The sequence below is a fragment of the Eurosta solidaginis genome, chromosome 1, assembly GCF_040869045.1.
Source record: "Eurosta solidaginis isolate ZX-2024a chromosome 1, ASM4086904v1, whole genome shotgun sequence".
NCBI classification, from domain to species: domain Eukaryota; kingdom Metazoa; phylum Arthropoda; class Insecta; order Diptera; family Tephritidae; genus Eurosta; species Eurosta solidaginis.
Genome location: NC_090319.1, coordinates 346848186 through 346865765, shown reverse-complemented (window position 1 = coordinate 346865765; position 17580 = coordinate 346848186). Strand labels below are relative to the sequence as shown.

Genomic DNA, 17580 nt, shown 5'->3' with positions numbered 1-17580 from the left:
TACGAGCCAATTTCTTCTCACTGCACTATCTCAATTTACATATATACATAGATTCATACATATCTAAAATTGTAATTTACATTTCGCTACTAATTTCAATAGCACTCTCTAGTTCTAATGATGTCTAGTTGAGTATATCAAGTTAGAATATCGAATGTTGTAAGCAAAGCAAACCACTCACATGCTGACTAATTGCAAAATAGCCAGAAATCGCCAAAGAGAATTTGAGAAGAAATTGGAAAGATTGACAGTCAAATGCAGCCAATTTCGTTGTGAGTAAGTAAGCCTTTGAAAGGATTCAAATACTTGAGTGGATAAACGCACATGCCAATAAAGAAATGAACTCAGACTTTGTAGAATGTTTTTCTAAACACAATTCTTGTTCAACTCACTACTACCAGAAGAAAAGTTAACGAAGTTAATTAATCACTTTTCGACACATTGAAGTACTCATTAAAGTCACATTCATCAATGAAACACGTGTTAGATTTTGTATATTGATGATGGGCAAGAAAAGTTCTCTCAAATACGAAAAGTGATACATATTTATGTGAAAATATACACAATAGAAGTTTACAAGTATCTTGTAACAAATAACAATGAAGCGAGAGTTTGTAGTTACGTTGAAGTAGCCGGTCAATAAAGACCTCACCTATGTAGACTGAATGTGTACATAGTATTACCATGATTTGTTTGACGACCACACGGATGTACAAGAGTTAGGTGCCAGGAATTATGTTATAGAATAACTCCGTCCCTGGGATTTTGTCCACGCCTTTCCTGCTTGATGGATGATATGCAACTCCTGTCTCCTTTTGAATTTCCCAAACAATGTGGACCATCTTTTGTCGTTTCGGCGAGTGCTGCACCCTCCTTTGCCAACAAACCGGCCTTCTATCCCTTATGACCAGGAACACAGTAAAGATGTTTCGGCATGACGGAAGTTTTCGCAATGCTTCTTTTTATTCAAAAACACTTCTTGATGAAGTACTGTGTGAGGTTATTGCCTTCATCGCCGCCTGACTTTTAAGGTTAGGTTAGGTTGAACTGGCCGCTCCGTAAGAACCTCACATAGACCCTTATAAAAATCCAGGACCTACATATGTTATAAAACAACTTTTGTATATTGACAAATACCAGACCCTTTCTAGAAGCCATGTCACATCCAGATCTGATAGCTGCGTCACTTAGCCTGCCAAGCGCCGAGCATGAGCGCAAAGACGTGCTTGATTGTTTCCTCCGCCAAACCGCGATTCCTATATCTGATATTATTGACTTGCCTAATTTAAAAGCATGTTACGCTAGGAGGAAGTGTCCATTCAGAATATCCGTTATAATGATACGAGTAGGTTTGTCTTGAGTCGTATTATAGGTCAATTTGAGAATCAGCGTACTTCTTAAATCGTATGCGTTATTTCTTAAAAGCCACACTTCAGCCTGAGAACATTGGTTTAATATAAGAACTCAAGGCTCTAAATTAATGTTGGTTAGTTTTATTTATGCTCGTTATTATTAATTGAAACTATAAGAAATTATCTTGGAATGGGGAAAAGCAAAGTTTAACTCTAACTTCTCAATTATCGCACGCAAAGCTCTATTAAAGAAGTAAGTTAAAATTATTTGGAAGAAAATAAAATACCGCTTAGTTAATAGCTGTTTGGGTTAATTAAAAAAAAGATTATTCAAAGTCAAATGATATGATTTAAATTAAAATATTAGATATTTAAATTTATATACTTACTAATTATTTATACCATGTTCGAAGTTCAGTTTAATGCACACTTACCTGTAAAGAAAGAAAGAGACCAAATACAGATAAGTTTAAATTATTAAAAACTAAAATCTAGTAAACACCTTTTAGTACTAATAGGGATAGTTGAAATTTAAGATTTAATTTTAACAAGTAAAGGTATCCAAGTTGGCTTCAATTGTACATTTCATTTCAGATAAATTACTTTTCTACATATCACGTGGCACCGCCGGTTTAAAAAAAATTTCTCCCCATTTGCTCTTACAATAAAACTTGGTAAGTGTAATATCATTGATTCAAAACAATTTTTTGCTAAGTCATAGCTTACTATTCTAGTATACGACCCTTTTAAACTTGTTTTATATCTAAGTTTCCGTGGTCTTTAACCGATCCCGTCCATTTTTACTAGAAATATTTTCTGCTATAAGGAAAATATGTGTACACAATTTCATTACGATATGTTAATTTTTCTTCGAGTTATGGCTTCCGAAACATAGAAAATTATAAATAAAATAAATGTAAGGCGCGATAACCTCCGAAGAGATCTAAGACCGAGCTTCCATTCCAATTTGCGTCGTGCTTCTCTTGATTTTCCCTACAAATTGGCCGGACGGGACCTATATGCTTTATTCCGACTCCGAACGGCATCTGCAAGGCAGATGTGTTATCACTGAGAGCTTTTCATGGCAGAAATACATCCGGAGCGCTTGCCAAACAGTGCCGAGGGGCGACCCCGCATAGAAAAATTTTCTTCTAATCGAAAAACCTTATATCTAAAGTTTTTGATGTTGCTTTGCCCTGGGTTCACGGTGTGGTAGGCGGAGCACGTTACCATCACACCACGGTGGCCGCCAACATTGAAAATTGCTTACTAATAAAAGAGGCGGTGCCACACCCATTTTCAAAAATTTTGGTGTTTTCCAATTTAATGTTATAATTCAATTTAGAAAGTAAAATTCTATTTATACAAAGCTCTTTTTTGCTAAGATATAGCTTATTATTTTCGTCCACGACCCTTTTAAAAATCTTTTTTATAAAAGTGGGCGTGTTCTTTAACCGATCTCATCCATTTTTTCTAGAAATATTTCGTGCTATAAGGAAAATATATGTACCCAATTTTGTAACGATATATAAATTTTTCTTCGGGTTATGGCTCGTAGAAAATTGCTTAGTCATAAAAGGGGCGGTGCCACGCCCATTTTTTTTTAATTTAAAGTTTTTCCTATTTATTGTTATAAATCCACTTGGGAAATGAAATACCATTGATACAAAGCTCTTTTTTGCTAAGATATAGCTTATTAGTTTCGTCCACAACCCTTTTAAAAATCTTCTATATAAAAGTGGGCGTGGTCCTTATCCGATTTAGTTAATTTTTCTCCAAAGTATTCCTCATAGTAAAAGCAACCTCTCTGCCGAATTTTGTTACGATAGGTTTAACGATTTTTATTTATGATTAATGACATTTGTAAAATTGATTTTATTACAAATGGGCGGTGCCACTCGCATTTTAAAAAATGTTGTCAAATTTTTATCAAGAGTCTCAATATCAGTCCACACGTCAAATTTAAACATTTTAGGTGTATTATTTACTAAATAATCGGGTTTCTTGTGTTTTCCAAAATGTTATATATATAAAAAGTGGGCGTGCTTATCATCCGATTTCGCTCATTTTCAATACGAATCTCTTCTGGGTCTAGGTAAGCTCGTGTACCAAATTTGGTGAAGATATCTCAATATTTACTCAAGTTATCGTGTTGAAAGACAGACGGGCTGACGGGCGGACATGGCTCAATAAATTTTTTTTCGATACTGATCATTTTAATATAGGGAAGTATGTATCTATCTCCATTTCTTTTATACCTGTACAACCAACCGTTATCCAATCAAAGTTAATAATGTAACGAATTTAGTGCAATTCCTCTTATTTGCGACCTTCTACTAACGTTCGTATCGCTAAACTGTTGAATAAATAACTCCAATATTTAATAATGCAAAATGGCCTTTATTAAAGTACTTCACAATAACACTGACACTTCACAACCAATAGCTTGCTTAAATGAAACTGATTGTCGCGCCTCTACTGTTGCTGCCTTTAATACTGTCTGATTTCCTCGTTGCATATTTATAGGCTTTTCTATTTCCAGAACTTACTAGTTAGTAATCAGCTATAAAATTACTCAGCTGTAACCACAGATGAATGATTTTATAGCTTCTCTCAAACCCCATGTGCTTGTATGTGTGAGTGACACTTGCACAACCATTGCATTATTTCGGGAGTATCTCAGATTTATGCATGTGATTGTGCATTGCTTCTCCGCTGCGTGTACGTACATATGTGTAGACATAATGATTGAATTATTGATGTGCATACAAGTGACTGCTTAGCATCGGCTTAGAGATGATAGTATCCCTTAGTGCTGCTAATATTCCTTACAATATATTCTGTATGCAAAGCACGCTGAGTATAAAAAACGCTTTTGGATTAGTGTTAGCTATGTTCTTTGAGCAGATTTGATTCTAAAGATCGAAAGATAATTTGCCTTTTGTTCAAAACAAAATGACGTTTTCGCAAATACCGTTACATGCCATGTGCCTATAGCGCTAAAATCTGAGCTATATTTCTTTCAATTAATCAAAGTGTATGTAAAACCTTCAATTTATTTAGTTCAGAACACCTTCTGTAGGTATGCAAAGAGGGGTAATTGCGATTACATAGAACATCACAGTGATTAAAGTGTGAGTTAAAAGCAGTGAGATAGGACAGAATTAGAAATACATGTACCTATAGTTCTGTTCTGCTAGTTTGGAAGTTTTGCGATTCTCTGCAAAGTTTTTTCTGATCACATAACCATCTTAGTTTTTCCTACTAAGAAAACTAATTAATTCCTCAGGTAACTTCTATTTACCAGAATGCACTACATTGCAATCGCACATTCATCTTTTAAGAACAATCTAAGAACAAACATATTAGAGAACATTGTTTCATTCTAATCAATTTGGAAAAAAATAATTTCTTATTTACCTTTCGTAATGAATATAATCCACATTCGACGTAGGATATCATAAGCAATTTCCTTTGAAATTTTACATGTCAATTCTCATATCTCAATGTTTTACTTATGTTGCAACAATTTTTTCTTATTCCGCTCTCAACCAACCTCTACCTATTCATATTACTTTATTAATGAGCCTAAAGTACTGCTTGCAGTTTATTTCAACTGCTTAAGTATGTTCATTTGGTTTGTGTTTACTTCATGGACCCTTAATATGTAGGTACTATGTATTAGCTTATCTACTGATATGAAAACAAGAGAGAAATTAACCTGTTGCCCTTATTTTACAGAGAATTACATGCAATTCGCATACCAAATTGTTGGAAAATGTACTTACTTCTACTTCTCATGTAGAAACATATCAACCAAAATGTAGCAAAAACGAGAACTTGTTTGCTCTATCTTCATTCAAATATTTAACATTCAGTGCATGGCACATGAAATACATAAATCGAATATTTTCTGTAATTACCCTGCAAAAATGCGGTCTAGGATGAGTCCGCAATGAGTCGCAAAGGAGTATGCGATTAATGCCAGTTTTGACCTCTTTTTATGCGTTGAACTGATCTCTTTTGTTTGAGCATATCCTACGAAGACACTAATTGTACCAATTTATACCCGAAAGGGAACGATAGGACCAATCGCCTATGTAACCATATGGGAACGAATGAAGACTTATCCTTGTTATCATGAAATAGTGCTTGTTTTCGTATGGTACGAGGTTATGTAGACTTTAAATGCAATATTAAAGCTTGAACAAATTTTTATATACATCTATGTATGTAAAAAAATTATTAAGTCGCCAACTCATTCTAAGAGATGAGGGCCGACGATAATTAAAAATATGGTCCAAGTCATTTAGGCTCGGTATAGGGCTTCACATTTTGCTAAAATAATTCGAATCAATCACCAATAATCTTGTTTATTTAACTTATTTCAACAATGTAGACAAAAGGGATCAATCGGAGACCGCTCTCTTTAGGGATTAGTCGCAATATTTTTTGAAGGGTATGTACTCTTATTTGAACTTATTTTGTCCATGTTAATATTTCAGATTTAAATTTTATCGCGATATGAAAGCGTTTTTTATTTTTCTCAATAAATACATAGCATGTTAATGATGGACACGCAACTTGTTAAAATGTTTTGAGAACTCCGTGCAATTTTTTCATGTAGAACACAAAGGGGCAGCTGCCGTGTTATGGTGGTAGCTTGCTCCGTCTACCACACCAAAGATTCTCGGGTAAAGCAACATCAAAAATTTAGAAAGAAGTTGTTTCAATTGGAAAAAGACTTTCTAAACGGCCCCGCCCCTCGGCAGTGATTTGGCAAACACTCCGAGCGTACTTTTGCCACAAAAAGTTTCCCAGTAAAAATTCATCTGCCTTGCAGATGTCGTTCGAAGTCGGCGTAAAATATGAAGGTCCCATCCCGCCAATTCGTAGAGGAAATTGAGAAAGAAGCAAATTGACGCAAAATGGAAGAGAAATTCGGCCTTATTCTCTTCGGAGATATATCGCGCCTTGCATTTATTTTTTATTGGTTGTTGGTGAGAAATCCCAGAGATAGAATATTTTAATTTTGCGCACCATAAACTAGTGATCGGCACAATCATATTTTAAACAATTAATTTTATTTTATTTCTTTTTTTGTTTGCTATTCTTCTTCATTTTACTCCATTCCGGAAAATATAAAACATATATATGAGTGACCATGTCATAAGCACTATCACAGTTTTGACCGCAACTATATGCGCGTTAAGAAGGGTTTCTCTGTACATGTATGTATATTAGACTGGTTCGATTTATTAACCGGTATGGCACCATCGATTTTTCGATAGGATTTGGGCTCAGGAAAAAAATTTCCACTACGCATACCCAAAAAAATGGTGAAAGCGTAAATTTTTCGACCAAAACACTCCCCGATAACAGTTTTTTGAAAAAAAAAATTTTCTTAGGTTTTGAGGAGTGTTTTGGCCGAAAAATTGACCTTTCGCAGGCTCCAAAATTATTTTTTTGGGTATGCGTAGTGAAACTTTCTTTCCTGATCCCAAATCCTATCGAAAAATCGATGGCGCGATATCGGTTAACTTTTGTCCATACAAATCGACCCAGGTTAAATTATATCTCTGCAAATATGAACAGCTTAATTTTTACGCTTAATTTTTTTCGAATAAACTTATTTACATTTTTTCATTGATTTAACAAACTCTGATACAAGAATTACCAAAAATTATTTCTGTTTTTATACCCAGTGTGTGCTTGTACACGAGGGTAATATGACTTTGATTGGATAGCGGAAGCACGTAAAAGGAAACGAGATAGATAAACACTTTCTTATATCAAAATTATCAGGATTGAAAAGGGTCATGCCTACTCGTCTGTTCACACGATAACTTGAGCGAACATTGCGATATCTTTACGAAATTTGGTATACTGGCTCATCTGTACCCACAAGGGATTGATATTTAAAATGGTTGGTATTAATTCGATAATTAATTACCGGTGATGTACCAACCGTGGAATGCTCCAACTTATTAAATGCAAAAATATCACATGCATGTGAAAAAAATTATTATCATTGTTTAAAATTATAACTTTGCAAAAGCTGATTCGATTAGGCTCGCTTTTGCGGTTTGTTTCTTTTCAATTAATATGAAATCAATTATTGAAGATGAGTAGAAGGTATTATATTGCAAAATAAAATTTTGGAGTAAATTTTATTAAAAAGTTTTAAATTTTTGCAGTATTGTAAAAGCTTTTTTTTTACACAAGTCGATTTACTGACCACGTTTACAAATGCCTTAATCTACAATAAATAGTCAAAAGATAATCTAAGTGTTTACATATGTCCAATCCCTGGGAACTATACTATTTTCTGTCAAATTTTCATGTTTCTTTTTTATTTTGTGCTTCCAATTTTAGATTACACTCTAAAGGTGGAATTTTTTATGAAAAAATATTCGCATTACTAATTACCGATTATCAAGAGGAAACATTTTATGGTAAATCCTGCTATGTGATGAGAGATTTGAAGTTGAGTATGCAAATGAAGATAATCATGCTATATAAAAACAAGGTCAAACATCGATTCATCGACGATGCGGTAAAATCTGGTTACTCCATCAAACAAAATTTTACAACAGAACGAAAAAACTTAAGAATATTTGGAGTTAACTGATTTTCACAATTTTGCTGGGGCTAGCAGGTTTTTATTCCTTAGTAATCATGAGCAATCCTAAAAATTAAACACACACTTTTCTATTACCAGCATGTCCAAAAAACAGTTTTGAGTGAAAAGTAAAGTTAACAGATTTCACCACGACGTCAATGAATTGTTTTATAATTGAGGGAGATCGGCCACACATTGTCCAGAAAATCGACACGTGCCTAAATGCTCTTATTATGTATATTTATATATACATATGTACATTAGGGTGCTCCTTATAAATTTTTTTCAATCTCACTCCTTCAGAAGGTAATAATTGGATCAAAAATATGATATATATATTTTGGTCCCGTTTGGGGACGGTTGAAGGGTGTTACAAGGGGGTAAAAGTTAAAATTTCTCTGTATAGACTAATTTTCAAAAGCAAGCCACCTACAACCACTTTTATTTATTTATTTGTTTAAGTCTATGAATTTTAATCCTTACAGACTATGATACAAGGAAAATTTAAAAAATACTTATGCCTAAAAGTAATCGGTTTACTTAGAAAGCAGACTTCAAAATATTCATAAATTCAGCTCTTTGTATAGAAAAATCAAGAGCAACGGAATTACTTATTGAGTTAAGCTCCCGAATAGCACGCGTAATGGGAGCATTACCAGCGTAATTCGTTCTGAAATAATCGTAATAAAATGGAAAGGAATTTCTGAGAGATCTTTGGGGAACATTAAATCGAATCCTTTCCAGCAAATAAGGGCAATCAATGTAGCCATTAATAACGTTATACATGAATGACAAGCACAGTATAGATCTACGATTTTCCAAAGACTTGAGGCTTAAAAGTAAAAGACGTGCAGAGTAGGAAGGAATCGGCTCCGAAAAGTTTAACGGGCGAAGGGCATATTTAAGGAAAATTTTTTGAATTCTCTCAATTCTACAAATGGCCGTTCGGTTGCTTGGTCTCCAAATGAAGACAGCATATTCAATGTGAGATCTAACGTATGACGTGTAGAGCACCTTAAAGGTATAGGGGTCTGAGAATTTTGAAGCATTGCGCCTTACAAATCCGAGCATAGAATATGCTTTCGACGTTACGTAGTTAATGTGATTAATGAAGGAAAACCTTTTGTCAAAAACGACACCCAGGTCTTTAATCTCGTCAACACATTGAAGTTCACAGTTAGATATACTGTATTTTGTAGAGAAATTGTTAGTTGATTTTGAATAAACTATTTGGAAGCATTTTTGCGTATTTAAAGAGAGACAGGAGTTCAGGCACCATTGGTGAAGCTTATTTATATCATCCTGCAGCTTTATGGCATCTTCTTGCGATTTAATAGCTGAGAATATTTTTAAGTCATCTGCATAAAGTAAACACTTTGCAAACGAAAAACAACTGCTGATGTCATTAATAAATAATATAGATAAAAGTGGGCCTAGTATACTTCCCTGGGGAACGCCAGAAGTCGCAACGAACGGACTAGACATTTTCCCATCAATGGTAACAACGCAGTGTCTATTACTTAAATAAGAACGAATCCACAAAAGAAACGTTGAATGAAAACCGATACAGCTTAATTTTTTTATCAGAACTGTGTGAGGAACTCTATCAAAAGCTTTGGAAAAGTCAGTGTAAATGCAATCAACCTGTAGTCCAGCAGAGAAAGAATCTACACAGTATTCGCTAAAAACAGCAAGATTTGAAACCGTGGACCTATCAGCAACAAACCCGTGCTGGTTGGGTGATATAAGGGATTTAACAGCAAAACTCAACTTGGCATTCACAGCATGCTCAAAAATTTTAGAGATTGTGGACAGCTTGGATATTGGTCTATAGTTACGCACATCGTTCTTATTTCCACATTTGAAAACGGGCGTAATCGAGGTGAGCTTCCAATCATCGATGAACGTCCCACATGATAATGATTTATTGAAAATCAGAGTCAACGGATAGACCAAGGCTGGACAGTTTTTTAACAAGACAGAAGAAAACCCATCAACGTCAGTTTGGGATGAGGATTTAAGTATAATAATAGCCTTACTAACATCCTCACAGGAGAGAGTAAGCGTACCGAAGTTCAGGGTACTAACGGCATCCAATGAAAAATCAACCGCTTTATTATTATCATCCTGAGAAAAATTTGACTTAAAAAACTCAGCAAATAAGTTCGCTGCCTCACTTAGAGATCGCGCAGGTTGATCATCAAGGAAAACTCCAGAGGGTACAATGGAGCCGCCTTTTTTTGACTTTATATAGTTCCAAAAAGTTTTAGGATTCGATTTAATATTCGACTCAATATTATAAATATAGTTATTGTACAGAAACTTATCCAAATGATTAAATATCTTTAAATAGTGCTTGTACTTAGTAAAGAATATATGATTCTTTGACCGTTTGAAGTTACGCAAATATTTATTTTTTATGTTCTTCAGTTTTTTTAATTCTTTCGAATACCACGGAAGTTTATACGGCCTCTTTCGCTTTACCGGAATTTTATCCAAACAGTGATTAAATAGAGTGGATTTGAACGTGGCGAAGCAGTTAGAGGTATCAAGTCCCTCCAGTAATTCGTCCCAGTTTATTTCCATTAAAAAATCGTTAAATCTAGGAAAATCGCACGAATTGAAGTTGAATGTTAATCTGCTATCTGAAGTATCCGACGCATAACAGTAAAAACTACAAGTAATGACCAGTGGTAGGTGATGCCTATCCTTGGGAATAACTGCATTAGAGCATTCGCTGACTTCACAATTAATGTTGTCACTTATAAATACTAGATCCAATAATCTATTTAGGGCATTAACACTTTTACTAATTTGCTTTAAATTGAGACTCAATAAATTATCAATGAAATACAGTTCGTGATTCAAAGAAAGATTATTAGGTGTGAGACCATAACTAGAATTATTTGTTGACCAGTGAATATTACAAAGGTTGAAGTCTCCAAGCACGCAGAGGTGGTTATCATTAAGGTTTCGTAAAACAAGAGAGATTATGTTATCAGCATGAGCTTTGTATACATCAAATGCGCTGCCTGGTGGAACATAAGAGGCAAGCAGATATAGGGAGCCATGCGCACCAGAACCAGAAGCATTTATACACACGCAGATTTGGTCAAGTAGCGAGTCGTCATTGTTGAGCGGAAATAAAAATGAACGCAGCTGGCGCTTGACAGCAATTAAAACACCACCACCGCGAATGCAACCAGTTTTCCCAGCATCCCGATCCTTGCGATAGACATTGAAAAGATTTGGGTCAAAGAACTCACTATCAAAAAATTTTTCATTGAGCCATGTCTCGATGAAGACAAAGATATCATAATCCATTTGCGCACTAAAATTATACACAAGATCAGACTTGGTTCTCATGCCAGATACATTGTGAAAATATATCCTTAAGTCGTTACTGCTTTTATTAGCGGGACGATTTCTCCCTACTGTGTGCGAGGAGGCTTTTTGTGAGCCTTCCGAAAAAACTGAAAAGGCTTCACCGTAACATTAGTCGGCCAAATTTCGGAGCTGAGCAATTTGTCAAATGATGACTCAGGAACTCCCAACTTGAAGCTAACTATATTCAGATTTGCCAACGCAACATCTTTTTTTACTAGCTTCGTACAACTTAATGCGGTTTTATTTAAATTAGCTTGCCTAGCCACATATTCAATTATATTATCTTCAGTTACAAATGGCGAAAAAGACGATATATGTAGCCATTTGTAACGATCAGCAACCACCAGATCGCTCGATGCGTTAGATCCTCTAATAAGAATTCGAGAATTAGTATTTTTCATTTTAGTTCGAGTTTTAGACACATTTGCCCCCTGTCCATCATCCTTAATAGACGCATGAGTGGATGAAGAAGAAGCCGAAATACCCGTCGTTGGCACGGCCGTAATTATGGATGCATACGTATTGCGAGAATTATTTGAAGTTGAAATAACACTCTGAGGCGTCGACGTCACAGCATTGGACACCGTTGTATTAGTAGTGCAAGCAGCTGCAGTACTAATATTTGAGATAGCACTAATCGATACTACAGATGATTGAGGATTCATAGGCACTGACGTCACAACACTAGGCGTTGAAGTTTTAGTAGTGCAAGCAGCAGCACTTGTCGATAGTACGGATGGTTGGGCACTCACTGGCACTGACGTCACAACATTATTATTTATTGTATCCGCATGCACTGACGTCACAACACTAGGCGACGTGATTGTAATGGCACAAGCAGCAGCATCAACAGCAACAGGCGAGCGAGCATTCTCATGCACTGACGTCACAACGTTCGTTGTATTAGAAGTATTTGACATGTTAGCACTCTCGTTAGTTGAGGGTGGCAGATGAGAGGGATTACCGTACCACACATCGGCATTATTCATGACTTGTTTAACTGCGACTTCAAAAGAGCCGCGTAAACAATTTATTTCCGCGGTGAGGGAAGCAATTGTATTGTCTTTTTCTACCATATCGCGCTGAAACGCCAGTAGAGCTGAGTGCAAGCTATCAAATTTTAACGAGAGTTTTTTGTTGTCATCTTTTAGAGCACTGACCACATTAAAAACACGAGCATTCTCTGCTCTAAGAGAAGATATTATATTAAATAAAGATACCAATGTTGGTTGTTGTTTGTTGACGTTGTTATTACTGTTGTCACTTTTTATCGCATTGTCAGGCCTAGATTTCGTAGATTCTAAAGAATTACTTTCTGACAAATTCGAATTTTTGGCAATAGCCTTTTCATCAATCATGAGAGTTGGGGGAGGAGAGCGAAGGGAATTCCGACGCTGAGTAGCACAATTTTTACAAAAAAAACTCTGCTGGGAGTTCAATAAAAAATCGACGTCTGACTGACGGATATCAACACAATTTATGTGAAAGAGATTGTTGCACTTAGCGCACTGCACTTTCGGTTGACTTCTATCAACTTTTTGACCGCACACACAAGGCATTTTAATTAAAAGTTTAAATAATTGGAATTAATAATGATAATTTCACAAAAGTCAGCGATTTGTCAAATGTGTTACCATTGCAAAGGCACTTTTACTTTCACAACACGGTGGATTTATAGATTTATGAAAGATTTATGAAGGAGCGTTTTAAAAACACGTCCGAACTGTACGAGAGCGCAGTTGCATATTTTCCTAGGATTACTTTAAGTTACCTTGTTTCATATAAGGTCGAATATAAACATTTTCCTAGACTTTTTTTTTTTTTTAATAATTCCATAATTTGCGAAAAGTTGCGAAATTAAAATGGAACTATCATTTCTTTTACTGGTTACAACCTAAAAACGGGTAAAGTTATTTTGACCAATTTGATTTTAAATATCTATATTTTAAGCACAAGCTTATACATTTTTGCTAGATCTACTATTTCTGTTACTTGACATTTTTTTCTGCAAATTAGCGAAATATTATTAATGGTCTCAATTTTTCCTAAAATATTCCATATTGCCATATATGTATGTAATACTCCTATATTGCTACAAAAGGCTAGGTACATTCCCAAACATCAGAGTGCCGATATATTGCTGTTTAAACGTTTTTGTTTTTGTATTCAATAATCGAATGTACCTAAATTTAAATTTTTTCTTGTCACACTTATGCTGCAACAATCACAAAAATTTTATAGGCTGTCTTGTTTAGATTTCGAATTCAAAACAAATTGAGAGCTTTTCTATTAGCAATATAGGAGTATTACATATATGCATATTGCTCATTTTATGTATATAAAAAATCTTTTTTACATCGATTTCAAAAACAAAAATACAGAAATAACAAGAGTTTTTCTAATGCCACCTTTACTAATTTCTTTACCAATTTGTGGGGAGAAATAAAAAAAGGAGCACGATGCAAATTGAAGAGAAACTCGGCCTAAATTTCCTCGGAGGACAATCAAGCCAAGTATTTATGTATTTATTTAGTACCATCTGAAGCGGTGACAACAAAAAAAAAATATTTATTTGATTAAAAAAACCACCCTAATGTACATATGCTCGTAAGAGCGGTACTCAAAAATGAAATGTGTTTATTATATTCCCTCTCGACTATTGAAACGGTAATACTGCGGTCAAAAATATTACACATACACTTTTTTCTCGATTAGAGATAGATTAAGCATTGCAGTTAAAATTTCATATGACACTATGGGAAGCTCGCATTCTCCATTTGGGTAGTGGCCTTGGGGTCGTACAAATTTAGATTAGTACTTCGTTTATTGAGTACTGAAAATCGCGTATTATATGAATGAAAGGCAACACATAGTTGATATAAAAGTATTTAATTCATTTAAGCTGCGTACTGCAAAAGAAAATTTCACTCATAAAATTTTTCTTGAGCATTTCTTGGCTGTCATTTTATATGGAATTTTTGGTTTTCTTAAGAGCTGCATACGGCCCTTTAATGTAGAAAAGTTAATTAGATTTAGGAAAGTGAATGTTGGTTGAAATGAATATGACGGAATGGTAAAGTGATGTGTCTTCGTTTGCCCCGAGCGCGTAACTAACTCTAACTACGCAAATTACTCATCAGTGTACGGAGTTTGTTTTTTAAGGTTGCCATACCGTAACAACTCGGCCTATCCTACATCTCTGATCGCACTCGATCAGATGTCGTCATCGCCCATATTACTCGGACTATCATCGTCGTCGTCAGGAAGCGTATAATTAAATAACTTTAATTTGTCGGATGAAAATACAGTAGAGTAATGCTTCTTAGTACGTCGTGAACCAGGAAGATCTTCGATAACGTAGGGATCGTTGCCAAGACTTTTAGCAACGACAAAGGGTCCCTTAAATCTGGGCTCTAACTTTCGTGGTTCGCCAGTCTGAAGATATCAAATATAAGTTTTGAACTCGACTGAAGACGGCGCAGGGATCAATTTTCAGAATGCTTTATGAGGACACGCGCTACCGTATCAAATCGGGACCAAAACTTGCGTGTGATACTTTCGCCATAGTAATATCGATTTTAGGGGTAATATGCGAATGAAAATTACTTTGATTTTTTAACTTGTATAGCGAAATGTGAGCATTGACTTGAATGCGACACGCACCTACCATCTACAATTGGGCCCAAAAAGTAAAAGTTACATTTTCGCCTGTTGTTTGAATAAAATAGTTTATTTGATGTTTAAGGATCACCTTAATTTTTACACTGCAGCTAATGTGGGAGGCAGTCACGCAAAGCGACTCCGAACAGGTGCAAATCATATACAGAGAGGGACAGTTTTTACACACAGCTATACATATATATTGGCGGCCACCGTGGTGTGATGGTAGCGTGCTCCGCCTATCACACCGTATTCCCTGGGTTCGCACCCCGGGCAAAGCAACATCAAAATTTTAGAAATAAGGTTTTTCAATTAGAAGAAAGTTTTTCTAAGCGGGGTCGTCCCTCGGCAGTGTTTGGCAAGCGCTCCGGGTGTATTTCTGCCATGAAAAGCTCTTAGTGAAAACTTATCTGCCTTGCAGATGCCGTTCGGAGTCGGCATAAAACATGTAGGTCCCGTCCGGCCAATTTGTAGGGAAAATCAAGAGGAGCACGACGCAAATTGGAAGAGAAGCTCGGCCTTAGATCTCTTCGGAGGTTATCGCGCCTTACATTTATTTATTTTTTTTTTATACATATTTAAATTATTTAATCACAAGCTCCGATTATTTCAGAACAACCTACGACTGACATGCCAACCTAATATAAACTTACGCAAGTCATTTTCTGTCAAAAAGTCTCATGCACATACAACTTGTGTGAGAGCAACCGAAATTGTATTTGCTGAGTGAAAACCTAACTCGATTTCGAATTTTTGTTCTGCATGACATTTCAGTTTGACGTTTGCACACATGCTTTACATTGTCGCAACGCATGCCTATTTCGGTTAGGGCATAAAAAGCCATTTATATGCGTGCGCTACGCAAACGCATTGCGTTTTTATTAGGTTGCCATGTGAGCCAGTTAGAATGCGTTCAAGATGTCTGCTATTGGGGGCAATTGCCATTTGGTAGGACATCACAATGTTACAAGTTTCATCAGAAGGCACTGCTAGGGTACAAAATTTGAAGTAGTGCCGCCTGTTAGGTTAGGTTAAGAGGGCGTGAATGGGTATTACCCACACTTCCACTCGGAGATATTTTTGTCTATTGTGAGTGCCCTCAGTAAGTGCAGGGTGGCCGTACATTCGTTTAACCCCTTTAGCTCCTGGTGGTCCTCACCTAACCAATTGCTTGCCCTGATGAACCCAAGAAGAAGCAAAGAAAAGCTGCCTGTTCTGCGTTAGTTAGGGACTAATGCAATTCGCTGCAGGGTATTTATTATATAATGTTCTGGAAATGTTTTTTTTTCTAATTAAGAAATATTTATATACATAAAAATAATCCATCTATGCTAAAAGCCACGCAGATCCCAAATTGTCACATAACACCCCTCCATTCATTCACGTCTCTAATTACCAAATGAAAAGCGGTTCGTTAGACTTGATAATTTTCTAGGAGTGGTGAAGTTACATAACACAAAGCAATTACAAATTTTTATATACCAAACCGCTTATAGAGCTCAATATCTTATAAAATTTGATAGCAGAAAGTATGATAAAACAACATAACTCGAGTTAAGATAAAGACCACTAATTTACTTATTCTGCAGTAAAACCTGCATGTCAACAGACTTTTCAAAAGCTTTTGAAAAAGTTAGTCATAAGATTTTAATAGACAAGTTCGGAAGTATTGGTTTTACTCGATAGCAAATCGATAACTTTTCGTTGCGTTGCCATTTTTTTTCGATAACAAACCAACACAGAGGTAACTTTACCAGAAACAAATAATATCGAGTTATTTGAGTTGATCTTCGTCGGCTTCTTATCGGTAGTAACCGATACCGATAAGTTTTTTTTTTTATTTGCGGCTTATTATGAAAAGCAATATATTTGTTATCGGCCGTCTATTTCCGATTCAACGGGTTATAGATTTGTTATCGATTTGGTGAAGTTTTATCGGTATCAGTTTCATAATAAACCGATTAGTCAACTATAACAAATCGATAACACTACGTAAACAAATTTCGATACAAGTTCAAAAGCTTTTTGATGGAACATCGACAGCTTTTCGTTAACAAACCGATGGGACGAGGATAGCAATTCGATCACATGTCGACAGCAAATCGATAATTTGTTTAAAACAAATCGATAACTTTCCGATAACTATCGATGCTCGATAGTTTACCGATAACTTTTTGGTGTCTTATCGATACCTTTCGATAACAAATATATAAGTTTTTAATAAAAAATCGATAAAGTTTTGATATGAAATCGATAGTGAAATTGATAACATACCGATAACAAATCGATAATTTTCCAGTAATATATTGAAAATATTTTCGATCATAATTCGACAGTAAATCGATAACAAACCTATAAATGTTATTTAATAATTTGGGAAAAATTTACAAGGTATAATCGAAACAGCTGTCGCCTTCACGTCACGTTGTTTAAATTTGTCCCAAATTATTAAATAAAATTATAAATTAAAAATTGCTTCAAATAAATGTTTTCATACGTTTAAAAGCAATGAGGGCAATCCCCGCTTAATTCATACAAACATATAAATCGTCTATAAAT

General features: G+C 35.3%; 1 protein-coding gene across 9 annotated transcripts in view; it reads right to left on the bottom strand.

Annotated features, from left to right (window-relative positions):
- LOC137238021 (sterile alpha motif domain-containing protein 5-like) overlaps positions 1 to 17580 on the bottom strand; it is an 801561-nt gene that overhangs the window by 402818 nt on the left and 381163 nt on the right. Inside the window, exon 3 of one of the 9 annotated variants that reach the window (XM_067762533.1) lies at positions 1285 to 1786. The exons of the other annotated variants lie outside the window; for them this stretch is intronic. Within the exon in view, the coding sequence (XP_067618634.1) occupies positions 1772 to 1786 (15 nt within the window). The 3' untranslated portion in view covers positions 1285 to 1771. Of the gene's footprint in view, positions 1 to 1284; positions 1787 to 17580 lie in introns of those variants that run through there. 9 annotated transcript variants of the gene reach the window in all.